The sequence below is a fragment of the Schistocerca serialis genome, chromosome 8, assembly GCF_023864345.2.
Source record: "Schistocerca serialis cubense isolate TAMUIC-IGC-003099 chromosome 8, iqSchSeri2.2, whole genome shotgun sequence".
In the NCBI taxonomy this organism is placed as follows: domain Eukaryota; kingdom Metazoa; phylum Arthropoda; class Insecta; order Orthoptera; family Acrididae; genus Schistocerca; species Schistocerca serialis.
Window position 1 is genome coordinate 407097741 of NC_064645.1, and position 21145 is coordinate 407118885.

The 21145-nt window shown below is 38.5% G+C and overlaps 1 protein-coding gene across 5 annotated transcripts in view; it reads left to right on the plus strand.

The window, feature by feature from the left end:
* The window catches only part of LOC126416342 (anillin-like), a 140344-nt gene that overhangs the window by 80385 nt on the left and 38814 nt on the right, over positions 1-21145 (plus strand). For all 5 annotated transcript variants that reach the window (XM_050084015.1, XM_050084016.1, XM_050084017.1 and 2 more), the window contains 4 exons: positions 13517-13735; positions 14258-14401; positions 14480-14600; positions 14902-15072. In XM_050084015.1, coding sequence (XP_049939972.1) covers positions 13517-13735; positions 14258-14401; positions 14480-14600; positions 14902-15072 — 655 coding nt within the window. The remainder of the gene's footprint in view (positions 1-13516; positions 13736-14257; positions 14402-14479; positions 14601-14901; positions 15073-21145) is intronic.

The following is a 21145-nucleotide window of genomic DNA, read 5'->3' on the forward strand; positions in this document are numbered from 1 at the left end:
TAATGTGCAGTCTTCACATGGGACTACACGCTGTGCAAGATATTCTTAATAAATAGGAGATATGAATGAAATCTGGGGTTTATTCCGTGTAAAATCTAACTGTTATTCCATTAGGGCAATGTTCCCAAGATTTTTCCCTGACAGAACACTAGGAGAAGTCTGGTACTTTGATGGAAAACCTTGTTTATTTTGCAGGTTTGTAAAATTTTAAAAAATGAGGAAAAAGCTTCTTTTATTCAGTGATTACTTCAGTTTTAAATCATAACTAACAACACAGAAACCTTAAGAAAATTTAAAAAAAAAATTGTTGTTGTTGTGGTCTTCAGTCCTGAGACTGGTTTGATGCAGCTCTCCACGCTACTCTATCCTGTGCAAGCTGCTTCATCTCCCAGTACCTACTGCAACCTACATCCTTCTGAATCTGCTTAGTGTATTCATCTCTTGGTCTCTCTCTACGATTTTTACCCTCCACGCTGCCCTCCAATACTAATTTGGTGATCCCTTGATGCCTCAGAACATGTCCTACCAACCGATCCCTTCTTCTGGTCAAGTTGTGCCACAAACTCCTCTTCTCCCCAATCCTATTCAATACTTCATCATTAGTTATGTGATCTACCCATCTAATCTTCAGCATTCTTCTGTAGCACCACATTTCGAAAGCTTCTATTCTCTTCTTGTCCAAACTATTTATCGACCATGTTTCACTTCCATACATGGCTACACTCCATACAAATACTTTCAGTAATGACTTCCTGACACTTAAAATCTGTACTCGATGTTAACAAATTTCTCTTCTTCAGAAACACTTTCCTTGCCATTGCCAGTCTACATATTATATCCTCTCTACTTTGACCATCATCAGATATTTTGCTACCCAAATTGCAAAACTCCTTTACTACTTTAACCCTCTCATTTCCTAATCTAATTCCCTCAGCATCACCCGACTTAATTCGACTACATTCCATTATCCTCGTTTTGCTTTTGTTCATCTTATATCCTCCTTTGAAGACGCTATCCATTCCATTCAACTGCTCTTCCAAGTCCTTTGCTGTCTCTGACAGAATTACAATGTCATCAGCGAGCCTCAAAGTTTTTATTTCTTCTCCTTGGATTTTAATACCTACTCTGAATTTTTCTTTTGTTTCCTTTACTGCTTGCTCAATATGCAGATTGAATAACATCGGGGAGAGGCTACAACCCTGTCTTACTCCCTTCCCAACAACAGTTCCCTTTCATGTCCCTCGACTCTTATAACTGCCATCTGGTTTCTGTACAAATTGTAAGTAGCCTTTCGCTCCCTGTATTTTACCCCTGCCACCTTCAGAATTTGAAAGAGAGTATTCCAGTCAACATTGTCAAAAGCTTTCTCTAAGTCTACAAATGCTAGAAACGTAGGTTTGCTCTTTCTTAATCTTTCTTCTAAGATAAGTCGTAAGGTCAGTATTGCCTCACGTGTTCAAATATTTCTACGGAATCCAAATTGATCTTCCCAGAGGTTGGCTACTACTAAGTTTTTCCATTCGTCTATAAAGAATTCGTGTTAGTATTTTGCAGCTGTGGCTTATTAAACTGATAGTTTGGTAATTTTCACATCTGTCAACACCTGCTTTCTTTGGGATTGGAATTATTACATTCTTCTTGAAGTCTGAGGGTATTTCGCATGTCTCATACATCTTGCTCACCTGCTGGTAGAGTTTTGTCAGGACTGGCTCTACCAAGGCCGTCAGTAGTTCCAATGGAATGTTGTCTAATCCCGGGGCCTTGTTTCGACTCAGGTCTTTCAGTGCTCTGTCAAACTCTTCACGCAGTATCGTATCTCCCATTTCATCTTCATCTACATCCTCTTCCATTTCCATAATATTGTCCTCAAGTACATCGCCCTTGTATAGACCCTCTATATACTCCTTCCACCTTTCTGCTTTCCCTTCTCTGCTTAGAACTGGGTTTCCATCTGAGCTGTTGATGTTCATACAAGTGGTTCAATTATCTCCAAAAGTCTCTTTAATTTTCCTGTAGGCAGTATCTATCTTACCCCTAGTGAGATAAGCCTCTACGTCCATACATTTGTCCTCTAGCCATCCCTGCTTAGCCATTTTACACTTCCTGTTGATCTCATTTTTGAGACGTTTGTATTCCTTTTTGCCTGCTTCATTTACTGCATTTTTATATTTTCTCCTTTCATCAATTAAATTCAATATTTCTTCTGTTACCCAAGGATTTCTACTAGCCCTCGTCTTTTTCCCTACTTGATCCTCTGCTGCCTTCACTACTTCATCCCTCCAAGCTACCCATTCTTCTTCTACTGTATTTCGTTCCCCCATTCCTGCCAATTGTTCCCTTATGCTCTCCCTGAAACTCTGTACAACCTCTGGTTCTTTCAGTTTATCCAGGTCCCATCTCCTTAAGTTCCCACCTTTTTGCAGTTTCTTCAGTTTTAATCTACAGGTCATAACCAATAGATTGTGGTCAGAGTCCACATCTGCCCCTGGAAATGTCTTACAATTTAAAACCTGGTTCCTAAATCTCTGTCTTACCATTATATATTCTATCTGATACCTTTTAGTATCTCCAGGGTTCTTCCATGTATACAACCTTCCTTCATGATTCTTAAACTAAGTGTTAGCTATGATTAAGTTGTGCTCTGTGCAGAATTCTACCAGGCGGCTTCCTCTTTCATTTCTTAGCCCCAATCCATATTCACCTACTACGTTTCCTTCTCTCCCTTTTCCTACTACCGAATTCCAGTCACCCATGACTATTAAATTTTCGTCACCCTTCACTATTTGAATAATTCCTTTTATTTCATCATACATTTCTTCAATTTCTTCGTCATTTGCAGAGCTAGTTGGCATATAAACTTGTACTACTGTAGTAGGTGTGGGCTTTGTATCTATCTTGGCCACAATAATGCGTTCACTATGCTGTTTGTAGTAGCTTACCCGCATTCCTATTTTCCTATTCATTATTAAACCTACTCCTGCATTACCCCTATTTGATTTTGTGTTTATAACCCTGTAGGCACCTGACCAGAAGTCTTGTTCCTCCTGCCACCGAACTTCACTAATTCCCACTATATCTAACTTTAACCTATCCATTTCCCTTTTTAAATTTTCTAACCTACCTGCCCGATTAAGTGATCTGACAGTCCACACTCCGATCCGTAGAACGCCAGTTTTCTTTCTCCTGATAACGACATCCTCTTGAGTAGTCCCCGCCCGGAGATCCGAATGGGGGACTATTTTACCTCTGGAATATTTTACCCAAGAGGACGCCATCATCATTTAATCATACAGTAAAGCTGCATGCCCTCGGGAAAAATTACGGCCGTAGTTTCCCCTTGCTTTCAGCCGTTCGCAGTACCAGCACAGCAAAGCCGTTTTGGTTATTGTTACAGGGCCAGATCAGTCAATCATCCAGACTGTTGCCCTTGCAACTACTGAAAAGGCTGCTGCCCCTCTACAGGAACCACACGTTTGTCTGGCCTTTCAACAGATACCCCTCCGTTGTGGTTGCACCTTGAGTACAGCTATCTGTATCGCTAAGGCACACAAGCCTCCCCACCAACGGCAAGGTCCATGGTTCATGGGGGGAGGAAAAAAAAAAATTAGGGTCGTCAAAATGTCAAATAAAAGAAATAGTATTTCAAAGAGCACTTATTCATTTCCTGCACTACACTGGTGTTCTGCTAAACCCGGTTTGGGAGACCATGCAGTAGGGTACAGTTCCTTGTTTACTTTTAGAAGTTCTAATGGTTTTTCACTACCAAGGGTATGAAAATATATATATATCTGTCTGTGTGTGTGTGTGTGTGTGTGTGTGTGTGTGTGTGTGTGTGTGTGTGTGTGTGTGTGCGCGTGTGTGTGTGTGTGTGTGTGTGTTCACACACATGCCAAAATTCATTTTTAAATGTGAAACTTTAAATTTCTGGTTTCTTGCTATAGTTTACAGTTTAAACACCCGGTGGACCCGTGAGAGATCGAATGGAAGGGTTTTACCTGTACTTTGGCTCTACACATGACCAATAGTTCATAGGATTATCTGACCTGATCATAATAATTGTTTTAGATATCGCACACGGCCTGCCCTTTGGATGCACAGTTAGCTATAACTTTTCTGTTTCCCTAGCATCTCTTTTGCGATGAGAGTGTAGTAGTCTGTGTTAATAATATTCTCCAAATGGTTGCTTTAAACCAGCGTGTGTTGTTGCTGTCATTTATTGCATTACTTGGAACATACTATTCCCACAGTAGTTTATAACATCTTTCATCTTTAACCATAATTTTTCTGCATTTGCCAGATCTGAACTAAATGTTCTCATTTTGTCAAACAGTGGAAAATCCAGGATGGAATGTAACAATATTATGAAAAGGAAAGTTGATACTCATCATATAGCGGAGATACTGAGTCACAGATAGGTGCAACAAAAAGACTGTCACAAATAAAGCTCTCAGCCCGTAAGGCCTTCATCAAAAACACACACACACAGACACACACACACACACACACACACACACACACACACACACACACACACACACACACACACACACATATGCAAATGCAACTCACACACGACTGCTGTCTCAGGCAACTGAAGCCACAGTGTGAAGTGTGGTTAATAGCAACTTTCCTTTTCATAATATTGTTCTCATTTTGTTGTTTAAATAAATTGATAGTGACTATCAGTTCAGCCAAACACACACAATTGTAGCTTTTTTGAAAAAATCTTTGCCTTTGGGGACCAGTGTTCCTTTGAGGACATCATGGTCACCAATTCCTCTCTAAGTGGTGACACTTTCAAAAAGATCAGGGCTATTCTTGCTTATGGGTCATTAAACTAGTTGTAGAGGCAGTTGTCACAGTTTTCAGTGTTAATTCGCAAAGTTGTTCTTACTGCTGGTAACATGTGTGAAGTTTTTCCAGTCAGTACTGAGCAGATTTAAGTCACCACCTGCAACTACTGTTTGCTCAGGGTACCGTATTTACTCGAATCTAAGCCGCACTTTTTTCCGGTTTTTGTAATCCAGAAACCGCCTGCGGCTTGGAATCGTGTGCAGAGTAAACGGAAGTTCTGAAAAATGTTGGTAGCTGCCGCCACAACTAAATTCTGCCGTTGAATATATGTAGCGCTACACAGGCTTGCTTTGCAGGCACAAAGATAAATACTGGCGCCAAAACCTCTGCGTCAGTAAATAAATTAAAAGAAAAGGTAGAAGAATGTGAACATTATGCCATGTATTATTTCGTGTTTGCTACCATCTCATTTAAATCCTGTCTGCCTAATAAACTACGAAACTAGAGTCACACAAGAGCAAACGCGGAAGAATATACATATCATGTCATGTTTATATTAGTATTATTCTTATGCTGTATAGTGATACAGTCAGAAATGAAGCACAGCATCTGACTAGATTTTTAAATCTATGATGACTCTAATTTCTGTGCAGACTGTAATGTACTAAAGAGGCGTCTGCAACGATTTTCAAACGGAGAAAAATGTTCGCTAAACGCTCGTTCAGAACATCTTCTATCATACACAGTCTATTATCTGGTTCTTGTTGATCATTATCAAAGAAAGCAGCAGTGTAAGTAACAACAAATAGCAGTCTCTTGCCATTGTTTTGCTTCCTTTATCGTAAGCGGCAGTAGCGCGCACAAAACCAAGCCATGCCGCGAGCGGCGACAGGCCGTAAACACACATTATCAGAATGCGACAAACAATGCATGACACAGCACAATAATGCATTTTCAGCTTAGAGTGACGTAAACACCTATAACAAAGAGAATTGCACTCATCAGATCAAAGCAAAATAAGCAATCGATTCAAACCAGACGAAGCACATGAAAAAGGAAGGGTACCCGTATAAATACGGATGGAGCGCCTGACACATAGCAATGGCTTAAATGTTAAGCTTACGACTCAAACCAAACTACTGTAGCTGTATCTTCATCCATTCGACTTAAATTGGGTCTCATGTTACAATGGACCAACTTTGTTTCGATTTGGAGGTGCAGTCTAAAACTTTTCTCTCCCCTTGAATTTCGAGCCTCAAATTTCAGGGGCGGCTTAGATTTGGGAATTTTTTTTTTCCCCCTTTCTTTCGAGTTTCATTTTTCAGGTGCGGCTTAGATTCGAGTGTGGCTTAAATTCAAGTAAATACGGTATTTAAGCATAACTGAGTTTAGAATGGTTCTGAATGTCTCCGACTAATGTTACTGAGTCTGGTGATTGGTAGAAAATCATGTTATAAATTTAAGTCCATCAGTTATAACTGCTCTTCTCTGTACAAGTTTGCAGTTGATTGATTCTGGAGCTAGTCCGCAGTTTATGGTGTATTGTTAGTGTTTCTGCCTCTGGATCACGGGGTCTCAGCTTTGATTCCCAGCTGAGTCGGGGATTTTTGCCACCTGGGGACTAGTTGTTTGTGTTTCCAACATCATTTGGTAAAATGGTGAGACTGGACAGTGAAAAGACTCGGAATTTGTATGGGTGCTGATAAACACAGCATTGAGCAGCCCACAAACAAGACTCGTCATTGTCATCTGATTTTGGACCCCTCTATACCTAATGCTTTCGTCTGTTGCTATAAACTCTCCTCCTAGAGTCTCTTCTATCTTTCTGCTATAGCAAGAACAAACACAATTTATGGAACATGGTACATTATTGGGCAATATGTAAGCCACAATGAGTAGAAGTTGTGTGTAGCACTGAATGCATTGACGGGGCAACAGTAATATAGGTTACCGAATAGACCAAGCACTTGTTTGCAAATGCTTAAATAATAATATTTTTTTGGCAGTTCACTAGAGCATTCAGGGGGCTGATCCAGGTGGCCTTTCTAAGCAAGCCTGTGAATTGTATAGATGCGCAATCTCCGAAATTGCGCATGTCATGAGCGAAGGTTCATCCCATTCTATGTGTTGTCCAATTTTTTTCTACTCTCTACTTTGGGTATGAACCAACTATGTATTCCTAATATGACATGGAGATGAGTGCCTCCTGTGAGACAGGTGAGATCTGGGACTTTTTCTGTGAATATGTCAGCAGTGAACAACTAATAAGTTGAAATTCTCCACCTCAGCTTTTGCTGTCCCATAGGTTGAAGTAATTTCTTTATTCTAACAATGTAAACTGTATGTCTTTGTGTAGGATTATGTAGGTGTTCATTGACAGCTGAGATACAGCAAAGATAACTGCTATGAGGAAGCTGCAAACACAGCCAAAATGTTCATCGAATTGAGTAAGTGCATAATTATCATAACTCCTCCTTCTTTTTCTGGACCCGTTTTGACTACCAAACACAGTAATTGCATATCTGCCACCATTCCAGTTGTATTTTAATGTTCCTTTTCTGAGTTTTGGTGTGTCGAGAGGAAGATACTGCTTGAATAGGATCTTTTTCTTTGCTTTGGATGGGCCCTTTTTTGTGACATGTCAGAGAGATTCTGTAGACTATATTTGAAGATCTATACCAAATGTTTTATTGACAGTGCTCATCAGGTAACACATATTGCTAATAACATTTTCCTAATGGGAACTGTACACAACAGTGCCCTTATGTAATAGCATTTGAAGCTTTCACTAATTCTCTGGTCCATCAATTGGGAGGCAAATGTAATTTCTGGATGGCGAGATGGGGAAAACCTAATCTATATATTTAAACTATATATTTTCTCTTTCCAGTTAAATGTACTAGTCATAACTTAGGATGTTATCAATCAAGAAAAAAACATTTCCATAATTCTCAGGTGTAAGTTCCTACTTTTCCCTTAACCCTCCACTACTCGCAGGGGATTTGAGGACACATACTCGCACGGAGTACAAATGTACTCCACCACTTTTTTGTGTTAAAAATACATTTCTTCTCTATTTCATTATTTTATTTGTTTTTTACATCCTTTATGATTCATGAGTAAATTCATTACTAATACTTTTGAAACGAGGGTAGGAATTAAACATTTAATTTTTTACACGCAGAAGGAGTTTTTGTCACTCCATCCATTTATTACTCACAACATACTACATTACACAAGAAGTAATTAAACTATTCAAAATAACTTTAATGAAGAAGCTCATAATACACAAAAAAGTAATCACAGTAGATACGTACAATAAGAAATGATGTAAAGTTCCTACAAGCAGCGCTAGTTGTTGAATATCCAAAACACACCCATTCGTTACATTTTGCACACACTCTTCGTGTTGATTTATTTCTTGATCTGCCACAAATTTTACAACGTCCTTTGCCCTCTTTTTTTATAGCTATTTCCATTTTTTTCTTCTTGAGTCCTCTCCTAACACCACCAGTCCTTGAATTTTTAGTTGTCTGGGTATCAAGGACTGTCTCATGCGTCCATGAATCTGTGGTTTCACCGTTTGCCAGCTAATTTCGTCAAGGAAATCAACTCATTTCACTTTGACATAGTTTTTGTTTGGTGAATAAATGCATAAAGAATTGATAGCGGTTAAATATTGTAAAAAATTGCTGTTGGCCTTCTTTTATTAGTTCTTGCAGCATCATAATTTGAACAAAGTTGATAGAGTTCGTCAACTCCAACTTTTGTGCCATTGTAGAATGTAACAGTCTCGGGTTTGTTTTTTGAACTGGTGGACTCATCAATCGCTGCATAATTGTGCATACTTCAAAGTAAAATTACTGCTTTGTTTTTCTTTTTTCAGTAGGGTACAAGTAGCCAAAAACAGAAGTGTTTATTTCTTGAGATTTGCTGGGTGAAAATTCCTGAGATATTTCTTTTTAGTTGTGTCTCATTGTTCCAACATAAGTTGTCTTTACCTCAAGCAGTTCTTAAAGCAGATGATAGCTAGTAAACCAATTATCACTTGTGATGTTATGTCCTGTGCCTAAAATTGGTTTTGCAATTCTCATGACGACCTCCTTTCCTGCATTGTTTACATCAAAAGGCCCTTCCGACTGTTTTCCACAATAAATTTCCATATTCACAGTATACATTATCCTACAATCCACTAATTCAAACACCTTCAGGCCATAACAAGAGTGAAGAGTTTGACAGAGCACTGAAAGACCTGAGTCGAAACAAGGCCCCGGGAATAGACAACATTCCATTAGAACTACTGATGGTCTTGGGAGAGCCAGTCCTGACAAAACTCTACCATCTGGTGAGCAAGATGTATGAGACAGGGGAAATACCCTCAGACTTCAAGAAGAATATAATAATTCCAATCCCAAAGAAAGCAGGTGTTGACAGATGTGAAAATTACCGAACAATTAGTTTAATAAATCACAGCTGCAAAATACTAACGCAAATTCTTTACAGACGAATGGAAAAACTGTTAGAAGCCGACCTCTGGGAAGATCAGTTTGGATTTCGTAGAAATATTTGAACACGTGAGGCAATACTGACCCTACGACTTATCTTAGAAGAAAGATTAAGGAAGAGCAAACCTACGTTTCTAGCATTTGTAGACTTAGAGAAAGCTTCTGACAATGTTGACTGGAATACTCTCTTTCAAATTCTAAAGGTGGCAGGGGTAAAATACCGGGAGCAAAAGGCTATTTACAATTTGTACAGAAACCAGATGGCAATTGTAAGAGTTGAGGGGCATGAAAGGGAAGCAGTGGTAGGGAAGGGAGTGAGACAGGGTTGTAGCCTCTCCCCGATGTTATTCAATCTGTATATTGAGCAAGCAGTAAAGGAAACAAAAGAAAAATTCGGAGTAGGTATTAAAATCCATGGAGAAGAAATAAAAACTTTGAGGTTCGCCGATGACATTGTAATTCTATCAGAGACAGCAAAGGACTTGGAAGAGCAGTTGAACGGAATGGACAGTGTCTTGAAAGAAGGATATAAGATGAACATCAACAAAAGCAAAACGAGGCTAATGGAATGTAGTCGAATTAAGTCGGGTGATGCTGAGGGAATTAGATTAGGAAATGAGACACTTAAAGTAGTAAAGGAGTTTTGCTATTTGGGGAACAAAATAACTGATGATGGTCGAAGTAGAGAGGATATAAAATGTAGACTGGCAATGGCAAGGAAAGCGTTTCTGAAGAAGAGAAATTTGTTAACATCGAGTATAGATTTAAGTGTCGGGAAGTCGTTTCTGGAAGTATTTGTATGGAGTGTAGCCTTGTGTGGAAGTGAAACATGGACGATAAGTAGTTTGGACAAGAAGAGAATAGAAGCTTTCGAAATGTGGTGCTACAGAAGAATGCTGAAGATTAGATGGGTAGATCACATAACTAATGATGAAGTATTGAGTAGAATTGGGGAGCAGAGGAGTATGTGGCACAACTTAACAAATAGAAGGGACCGGTTAGTAGGACATGTTCTGAGGCATCAAGGGATCACAAATTTAGCATTGGAGGGCAGCGTGGAGGGTAAAAATCATAGAGGGAGACGAAGAGATGAATACACTAAGCAGATTCAGAAGGATCTGCACAATTCAGAAATTCCCTGCCCCAGCCTCCTCCTTAACCCCACCCAGTCACCACTCCCATTATGCACTGGTGCTGCTATTGAAGTGTGGCTACAGTTGCCTTAGACTGCAGCCTTGTGTGTGTCTGGGGGGGGGGGGCATTTGCACGTTTGTGTGTGTGGGGGGGGGCATTTGCATATGTGTGTGTGTGTGTGTGTGTGTGTGTGTGTGTGTGTGTGTGTGTGTGTGTGTGTGATGAAAAGCTTACAGGCCGAAAGGTTTATTTGGAACAGTCATTTTGGTGTGCCTATGTGCGACTCAGATCTCCGCTATGTGGTGAGCAGCAACTTTCCTTTCCATAACACTCCCAAGCTAAGTTTGATCCACTAACACCATTCCTCAGTGAGTTTTTTAATTTTAAATTTATTGGAACCATTGAGAGCAGCAAGTTTAAAATTACTTGCCATTGTGAACAGTAAAACTACTACAGCATAATGTCATAACCAAAGGTATATATGCTACCGATGATGTGAGATTGGTCACAAAAGTAGATTTTCAGTGAGAGTGAAAGTGGCAGCGCTGTAGCCCTAGTTGCTGCAAACAAATTTCTTTTTGCAGCATTGTTGCTGTGTTAGAAAATGAGCAGTGATTTGTTCTGCAGTTCGCTGCAGGTCTTAAGTTGGCACATATTGTCTGTTATTCTGGAATATACAAAAAAGTGCTCATAACATTAACTGATATCTCTCCCTCTCCTCCTCTCCCTCCCCCTCCCAAACACACACACACACACACACACACACACACACACACACACAGTCACACAGCCAGTCATCTCTCAATATGATTTGGGGGGGGGGGGGGGGCTGTCTCCTATGTGGTCTATTTTAATTCATGTTGTTGTTCTATTCTGGATTTTCCATTGTTTTCATTGGTCATTGTTCATAACTTTAGCCTCGTTATGTTGTCTGCAGTCACAAGAGTAATAGAGGTACTGTTGAAAATTCAACTAACCCATAGAAATGTGCTGCTTGTGAATTTACAGTTTTCATTGGACAAAAAGTAATAAAGCTTTGTTGTTTACAAGACTATGGCTTATTTACTAGTGTTCTTTCCAGACAGAATGAGATGTCAAAACAGAACAAATGTTCTTCACCAATTTTGCCTGCCGTCTTATGGTATGACAAAAGATACTTAAAGTACATTAAAAATGTAGAGTTTATTACAAATGGTGCGCAGGAAGAACAGCTGTCAGTGAGCCTCTGCATAAGCTTGAGTATTTCACTTTAACATCATGGTCATCTTTTAAGGTGTATGCAGATGGATGTAACTTTATTCTTCTTGGAGCTGACATTTTTAAAATTTTGACGGTAAACCTTCCTTTGATGCACTTATGTCACCAAGGTGAGCATTTCTGTGATACTGTCACATTTATTAACTGAAATCAAGATTAAAAATCATGATGTATTTGCATGTTCCTTTTTCCGTATTAATGTTTCCTGGTAAGGGTCCTGCACTGATTGGCCATACCAAAAGTTTGGTCCTGTAAGTGTTTAGTAAGCTATGTCCTGTATGGGTTGATTAGCTTTCCCAAGGCTCATTCTAGAATCTGCTTTCCCCAAAGGTAAACCAGTCCTTAATCTGAATTTTTGTTTAACAGCACAGTGCTGATCTAGATAAAGTCCTGTTGGAGGTGGTGTGCCCACACATTACTGTGACCTCTGAACCGTCTTAACTAGCTAGCCTTATGAGGACCTGATATTTAAAGTTGAGTATGTACAACAATGCAACTTAGCATTTTTTATACATGCATATGATTTCCAGAACTGGAAGAAGCCGCTTTTGATGTGCTTAGGTTTATGTTGTCGTTGCCCTCTAAATTTTTCCAGTTACATGCTCATATATGTAGTGAACAGAAAAGGCTTAACACCCCTTTGAGGAATAACAAAAGATACTTTCACTTCAGACAATTTATTCTTAAATATGCCAGGTTGTCTGCTAATAAATCCGTAATGCAATAAGAATTTGGTTTGATATTATGTAACCTTGTATTTTGTTCACTAGGTGATAGTGCAGAACTGTATTAAGAGTGTAAAATTGTCTCTAGATATTTTGGATTTAGCGCATAAAAAGATGCAATAATGTAAAATGCTATCACAAAATAGTGAAGAAACTGTCTGCAAAGGTGTCAGCCCTATTCCAGCAAGCATCTGTCAGGAGGAAATGGACTTAAAGATGAGGAGAAAGATAGCTAACTAAATGTTGAAGCAAGATTGATTGTGATAATACAATTACCTATTCTGTTTTTGTGGTTGGTAGCTATCGAATAGTCTTTTGTCTGCATTACCACATCTTCAGCTTGGTAGACTTTTGCCCTGATCATGTCAGTGGTAGAAAAGTTTCTTTTTACATCGGAAGTTCCATCATATAACTCCAGATACAGGTTTTATTCTGGAAACTGAAGTAACCCCCAAACTCCATTTAAGTTTCAAATGTAAGTTGTTGTTGTTGTTGTTGTTGTTGTGGTCTTCAGTCCTGAGACTGGTTTGATGCAGCTCTCCATGCTACTCTATCCTGTGCAAGCTTCTTCATCTCCCAGTACCTACTGCAACCTACATCCTTCTGAATCTGCTTAGTGTATTCATCTCTCGGTCTCCCTCTACGATTTTTACCCTCCACGCTGCCCTCCAATACTAAATTTGTGATCCCTTGATGCCTCAAAACATGTCCTACCAACCGATCCCTTCTTCTAGTCAAGTTGTGCCACAAACTTCTCTTCTCCCCAATCCTATTCAGTACCTCCTCATTAGTTACGTGATCTACCCAACTTATCTTCAGCATTCTTCTGTAGCACCACATTTCGAAAGCTTCTATTCTCTTCTTGTCCAAACTAGTTATCGTCCATGTTTCACTTCCATACATGGCTACACTCCATGCAAATACTTTCAGAAATGACTTCCTGACACTTAAATCTATAGTCGATGTTAATGAATGTAAGTTATGAAGTATTATCACTGCTTTTATGTATTGATTTGCTTGATACAAATATAAAATATTTTCTTGAATAAGTGCTCTGTAACCCAAATATTAAATCATACCATACTATCCAAATCCTTACAGAAGTTAATGCAAACAGTAAAAAGCAACAGCCCAAGTAAGCACAGGACACCAGAGAAAGACTACAGTCCTACGTCAACCCACTGTCAAAGCTTCAGATATAATCGTGGTCACTTTGAGCGAATGGATGAAGAGAGCTGCCTACCAGACCATGTGGTCGATGGTGATCAGCAGCTGCCTCTTATGCACACTGTTAGTTTTTACAGAAGACAGCAGAACATGGTAAGTATAGTTTTGCTTTGAAATTGTTTACCTGGTTTAAATGTGATTTTCGTGGACTTAAAATGATAAAGTAAATGGCTTTTTATTGAGGAGGCAATTTTAAACCAACAACGCTTGTTCTGATTATTGTCATTTGCTTTCAGCCAAGTCAATCCTCATGCCATTATCTCCCTTGTAGCCTTTTGAAACAATATTTGCCTTTTTCCATTCCAAGATAGCCTACTTTCATCTGGTTAATATAGACATAATTATTTTGTTTAAACGCATCTTCCAAATTTACACTGTGCGCCTGAGAAGTATCTTTAAATTTTGTACTGTGTGTACAAATGATAATGCTCATTTAATATTTTCAAAGAGAATTCACAGCTATGTGCAACAATGTGCTCACAGTCTGTTAGCATCAGATTTGTCGTTGTTGTTGTTGTCGTATAGAAGTCGATAAAATTGTAGCACCACTAGAAACTACCCATTTGTTTCAATTTGATTCTACTGATAATTCTTACAGAAGTATTGTGTTTACAGGGAGTGAAAACAACACCAGTTAGACAAATAATCCGGAGACCAGAAGTCAGATCCACCGTTTCATACAATTCTGAAGAGAGTATCAGTTTTCCAGCAGATGATAGAAATACTGTGAGGAGTAAGATTTCAACTTTGCTAGATGAGGTAAAGCTTGAAGAAATGTGAAATACAAACTTTATGTATATTCATTTTTTAACCATACCTTCCTAATATGGCTTTCAGGTAACGAAACAACAGACAGTAATATCACAGGCTAGCCAGGCACTTAATTTGTGCTGCGCAACAGTGGAGTTTTCTGGTTCAGCTGAGCAAGTGGAAGGAGAGCGGCTCCTCCTGCTAGCAAGTTAGTTTCTTAAACTTCTAGAAATTTTCTTCATTAAAAAAGTTCTTTACGTAAAAGCTATTCCCCCTCCCCCCCGGTCTTGTTTTTTATATTGTCTCATTCTACCAAAGTAAAGTTATTGCCTTTCTCAGAATATTAGCCCTATGTGCATTTTACAATGAAATGTAATAGAGCTATTCATTCCAAATAAGTATAGTTTTGATGCTATGGAACTCCTGACATACCTCTTTATTTAAAGATTTCTTTGTCTTTTATACTCAGGTCTTCATTTCTGCTTAATTTTCTGTGAACTATCTTTCAGCACATCGCAGACAGGCAGCATTGCATGAAATCCAGAGGCTCGAAGTTGAAGGAACTCTAAGACCTGGTGGAAGCACTGCATCTGTGATACAACCTAGTGAGCAGGGGACACTAATTGTAACAAATATTGTTTTACCAGTGAAAAAAGAATACATTCACAATATTGGAACAGGTAATTTATACTTCCACAGAAAAGAAATGTTTATACAGTACTGGTAGAAGCCAAGAACAACTTCTATTTGTCAAACATTCCTTTTTCACTAATAGAAGGTGATGCAAAGGCAGGGGAGACAACATTGTCTTGGAATTTAGAGAGAGAGGGGGGGGGGGGGGGAGCGCAACATTGGAGGGTTGGTAAGCGCCATCTTATTGACATGTTGCTCCACATGTGCCATGCTCTGAGCAGCAGCAGTGAAAGTAGAAGTGAGGAAAAAAGGTTTATGGCTGTGAGGGATCAAAAATAGTACCTGCAATGGACTCAGAATTGATTAATCATTCATTTTGTTACAGGAAACACAGCAGTGTCCTATATAGAAGTAAATATTCCAGAATTTGAATCAAGAACAGCTGCCAACATGAGTAACTTATAAGAAGATAACCTCAGAGTAGTGAAGTAACTTAAATCCCTTAAAAGCAAGTTTTTTGATCCAGACAGTATACCAATTAGATTCCTTCCGGACTATGCTGGTGCTATAGCCCCATACTTAAAAATCATATACAACCTGTTGTGTCTAGGCAAGACAGCCTAGACACAATGCGAGGAAGCCGAAAGGCACGCGCTAAGCTCACGCAGAATAGAGATAGGTCTGCAACAGGATACGTAATGAATGCTATAAAGCAAAGTACGTAGCTCCTGGAATACTTAACTTTAATCCATCATTTGTATACATCGTTCTTGACGATACAAGGGAGACTCTGTAGATACATGCAATGTTACTAATGGCGCCTTGCTAGGTCGTAGCCATTGACTTAGCTGATGGCTATTCTAACTATCTGCTCTGCAAATGAGCGAGGCTTCGTCAGTGTGCATCGCTAGCTACGTTGTCCGTACAACTGGGGCGAGTGCTAGTACGTCTCTCTAGACCTGCCGTGTGGTGGCACTCGGTCTGCTATCACTGAAACTGGCGACACGCGGGTCCGACATGTACTAATGGACCACGGCCGATTTAAAGCTACCACCTAGCAAGTGTGGTGTCTGGTGGTGACACCACACAACCACTTGCTCGACACAAGATCCACACCCAAAGACTGGAAAGTTGCACGGGTCACACCAATATTCAAGAAAGGAAAAAGGAGTAATCCACTAAATTACAAGTCCATATCATTAAAATCAATATGCAGTAGGATTTTGGAACATATATTGTGTTTGAACCTTATGAATTACCTTGAAGAGAACAGTCTGTTGACACTCAGTCAAAATTGATTTAGAAAACATCATTCTTGTGAAACACAATTAGCTCTTTACTCACATAAAGTGTTGCGTTCTATTGGCAAGGAATTTCACATTGATTCCATATTTGTAGATTTCCATAAGGCTTTTGACACTACCTCACAAACAGCTTGTAATGAAATTGCGTGCATATGGGCAGTCTCAATTAATGCACTGGATTCGTATTTTCCTGTCAGAAAGGTCACAGTTCGTTGTAATCGATGGAAAGTCATAAACCAAAACAGTAATGTTTTCTCTTGTTCTCTTTGCTGTTCCTCATCTATATGAAAGATTTACGAGACAATCTGAGCAGCCGTCTTAGTTTGTTTGCAGACAATGCTGTCATTTATCATCTAGTCATTAGAAAACCAAAACAAATTGCAAAACGATTTAGAAAAGACATCTGTATGGTGCAGAAATTGGCAGTTGGCCCTAAATAATAAAAAGTGTCAGATCACCCACATGAATGATAAAAGGAATCCATTAAACTTCGGTTACATGATAAATTAATCAAATCTAAATGCCATAAACTCAATGGAATACCTAGGAATTACAATTACAAAAATTAAAATTGGAAAGAACACACAGAAAGTGTTGCAGGAAGACAAACAAAAGACTGCAGTTTATTGGCAGAACACTTAGAAGATGCAACCGACTTGACTAAAGAGATTGCCTACACTATGCTGCTGCATCGTCTTTTGGAGTATTGCTCCATGATGTGGAATCCTTATCAGTTCAAAGAGCTGCACGTTTTGTATTATTGAAAAATAGGGGAGAGTGTGTTTTGGACATGATGCAGGATTTTGGGCAGACATCATTAAACAAAGGTTTTCTCTTTGCAGCGGGATCTTCTCTGGAAATTTCAAACACCAGCTTTCTCCTCCGAATGCGAAAGTATTTTGTTGGTGCCAACCTGCATGGGGAGAAATGATCCTCATAAAAAATAAGTGAAATCAAATCTCGCACAAAAAGATATAGATGTTTGTTTTTTTCCGCATGCTGTTTGAGAGTGGAATAATAGAGAATTATTGTGAAGGTGGGTCGATGAGGCACTGGAGTATGACTTGCAGAGTATCCATGTGGATGTAAATGTACTATGTTTATTACTACAGTGGTAAATTCAGTATTGCTGTTATTTGATCTGTATGGTTGCTAGTAACTGAACATAGTGATAAAGAAAAGATTGACAAATAATAAAGATAGTTAAACAAATGTCTTCATTATTTAGTATTAACATGGGAGTGGAGAGATGGCACAGGCTCATTAAAAATATACAAAGCACTGAAAAAAAGTCCCTATGTTTGACTTTTATTATTAGACCTAAGCAGAAGCAAAATGTATTGAGAAATAATCAATAAAAAGGCAATATCCTCACAAAAAGGCGAATCAGTCTACAGAGGATTCAGTTTATACACACAAGATCTTGCATAGATCAGTAGTAAACCATTGTTTGATTTCCTGGAAGTCCATATTATATCCAAAACATATCTTACTTCTGTGATAAAAGTATATTGACTTCCAGAAACGCCCTGTTATAAATAAATTACTGTGTCAGATGTAGAATGATGCAGATTAGTTAGCGTATAAAACATCAGTGTGACAGTTGTTGTGTTGAAGAATGTCTTGTTTTTCAATTAGATAAATTAATAATTCTGACTTTACTGTTCCATAGCTTCGTAGATTTCATTTTAATGCATTTACAGCTATAGAATATTAATACATTTGTCACAAGGATATAATGCGTGTTGTTGTCTTCGTCCGAAGAGACATTTGATGTAGCTCTCGACGCAAATGCACCCCATGCAAACCTCTACAATCTACGTTCATTTGAACCTGCCTGCTATATTCAAGCTTCGGCCTTCGTCTACAATTTTTAACCCCCTCACTTCCCTCCATTACCACATTGATACTTCCTTGATGTCTCATATTAACCAATCCTACTTTTTAGTCAAGCTGTGCCATAATTTTCTTATTTTTTCCCAGTGTATTTAAGTATCTTCTCATTAGTTATTTGATCAGCCCATCTAAACTTAACTTTCTCGCATAGTACCTCATTTCCAATGCTTCTGTTCTCTTTTTGTGTGGACTGTTTGTCATCCACATTTCACTGCTGCACAAGGCTACACTCAAGACAAATACCTTCAGAAAAGACTGCCAAACACTTAAATTTGTAAACGAGGGGCGTTTGAAAAGTCCGTGCAAAAATAAAAATTACTTACGTGTTTGGGGTAAACCTTTTTTATTTTTCGACAAAGTCTCCTTTTAGACTTGTTCACTTTGTTCTATGCTGTTCTAATTTGTTTATCCATTCCGAATAATAGGAATTGTCCAAGTCTGCAAAATAGCTATTAGTTGCTGTAGTCACCTCCTCGTTTGAATAAAATCTTTGTCGCACCAGCCATTTCTTCAAATTGGGGAACAAATAGTAGTCCGAGGGAGCCAAGTCTGGAGAATAGGGGGGATGTGAAACGAGTTGGAATCCTATTTCCATTAATTTTGCGACCACAACTGCTGAGGTGTGTGCTGGTGCATTGTAGTCATGGAAAAGGAATTTTTTGCTGTCCAATCGCCGGAGTTTTTCTTGCAGCTCGGTTTTACCCTTTTCCATATAGTTGATGAGGATTATCCCTTGCGAAACCCAAAAGACAGTCGCCATAACCTTTCTGGCTGAAGGAATGGTCTTCACCTTTTTTGGTGCAGATTCTCCCATGGTAACCCATTGTTTAGATTGTTGTTTGGTCTCAGGAGTATAGTAATGTATCCATGTTTCATCCACAGTGACGAAACGACACTTGAAGTCCTTTGGATTCTTTCTGAACAGCTGCAAACCATCCTTGCAACGCTTCACACGATTCCGTTTTTGGTCAATCGCGGAACCCATCTTGCGGATAACTTTCTCCTGTCCAAATGTTTATGCAAAATATTATGTACCTGTTCATTCGAGATGCCCACAGCACTAGAAATCTCACGCACCTTAACTCTTCTGTCATGCATCATCATATCATGGATTTTATCAATGATTTCTGGAGTCGTAACCTCCACAGGGCGTCCAGAATTTTCAGCATCGCTTGTGCCCATATGGCCACTCCGAAAATTTTGAAACCACTTAGAAACTGTTCTAATCGAAGGTGCAGATTCACCGTAACTTTTATCAAGCTTCTCTTTAGTCTCCTGATGCGTTTTGCCTTTCATAAAGTAATGTTTAATCACCACATAAAACTCTTTTTCGGCCATTTTTTGACAATCGCTCAACTTCCTTGAGTCAAACGAATGCCAAACACAAAGAAATTGACCAATATGGCTGAAACTTGGTGTGCGTTCTTTCCAAACATGCTACTAACTAAACATGAACTCGATACGCGCCGGTGGTGCCATCTCTCAGACTTTTCAAACGCCCCTAGTACAATGTTAACAAATTTCTTTCAGAAGTGCTTATCTTGCTGTTGCTTGCACTGTATACACCCAGGGACAAGTGGGAAATGTGGGGACTTTTCATCCTAGAATTTTTTTCTTTTTGGCTTATACACCCTGTTTATATCCTCTTGTAACATGTTGCTTCCCACAATTCTGTTAATTGATTGATAAATAAACCATTGTTTACTTTCCTGGAAGTCCATACTATGCACCAAATACTTCGATTTTATCTTGCAACAAATATCTTACTTGTGCACTGGATCATTGGGCACTTGATATTTTTAATCCACCTGACATGCACTTTTGTCATTGGGGCAGTGCTTCTCTACATCATAATTTTTCAGAATCCCTTGAAACTGGTAGTGGAATCAGTGAAGTTATCAACAGCAACTGAGGCAGTTTTTATTAATTAAAGAAATAGTCGAGAATCAGCACATGGAGAAATTAGTAACTCTTTATTTCTGCCATCTTTATTTATTTTGTTGCCTGAACAGCAAAACTCCTCCACCACTTTTAATTCCTCATTTCCTAAACTAATTTTCTCATCATTGCCTACTTTAATTCAGTTATACTTGTTTATCATTTGTTGGTGTTAACCATGTTTATGAGACCCTTTACAGATTGCTCTTTGCGCTCCGTTGCTGCCACTGATAGATTAATATGTCGTTAGCAAACCTAAAAGTATCTCTCTTTTCTGAACTGTAATTTCCTTACCAAATTTGTCTTTGGTATCCTTTACTGCTTTCTCAGTGTAGAGATGGAATAACATTGGAGATAGTGTTAAAGTGAGAAAATACTTTGCAACAACATTATATTTAGTCTTAATATCAGTAAATGCATGCAGTTACTTGTTTTATATAACTCCTTTATTAACAAACCTATTAGTTGAATATAATCCGACAAATTATTTTGATTTTTCCTGATTATATAATGCCTGTGAACTAACCTAATCCCCATTTCTGTGGCAGGTAATGTTGGCATATCTTAACTTAACTGACACTTAAGATTAAATAAATTGCTCTTGAAAATCATGTGAATATGATCTCTCGCAAATAATTTTAATTCTTTATTGTAAATAAAGTTATCTTTTGTGGATAATTTTTAGTTTCACTCATAAGTGAAATTCATTACGCAAAGTATTCAATCTTAAAAGCTACATTTAAATTATATAACATAATAACTACAAAATAATTTTCATTCTAAATGATTTTATTTTACAAACAAATATAGAAATCTGTTGGGTGTTAACTTTCTTTGAACAAAAGTTTTTAACCAAATACCTTGAATTTTCAAAATGATAAAGTGTGAAGTTTGCCTCAGAATTGTCAGGTCTTGCAGTCAGAGTGAGGAATGTCGGCATTATTTTCATGTGGTGTAACATCCTGCACAAGGAAATGTGTTG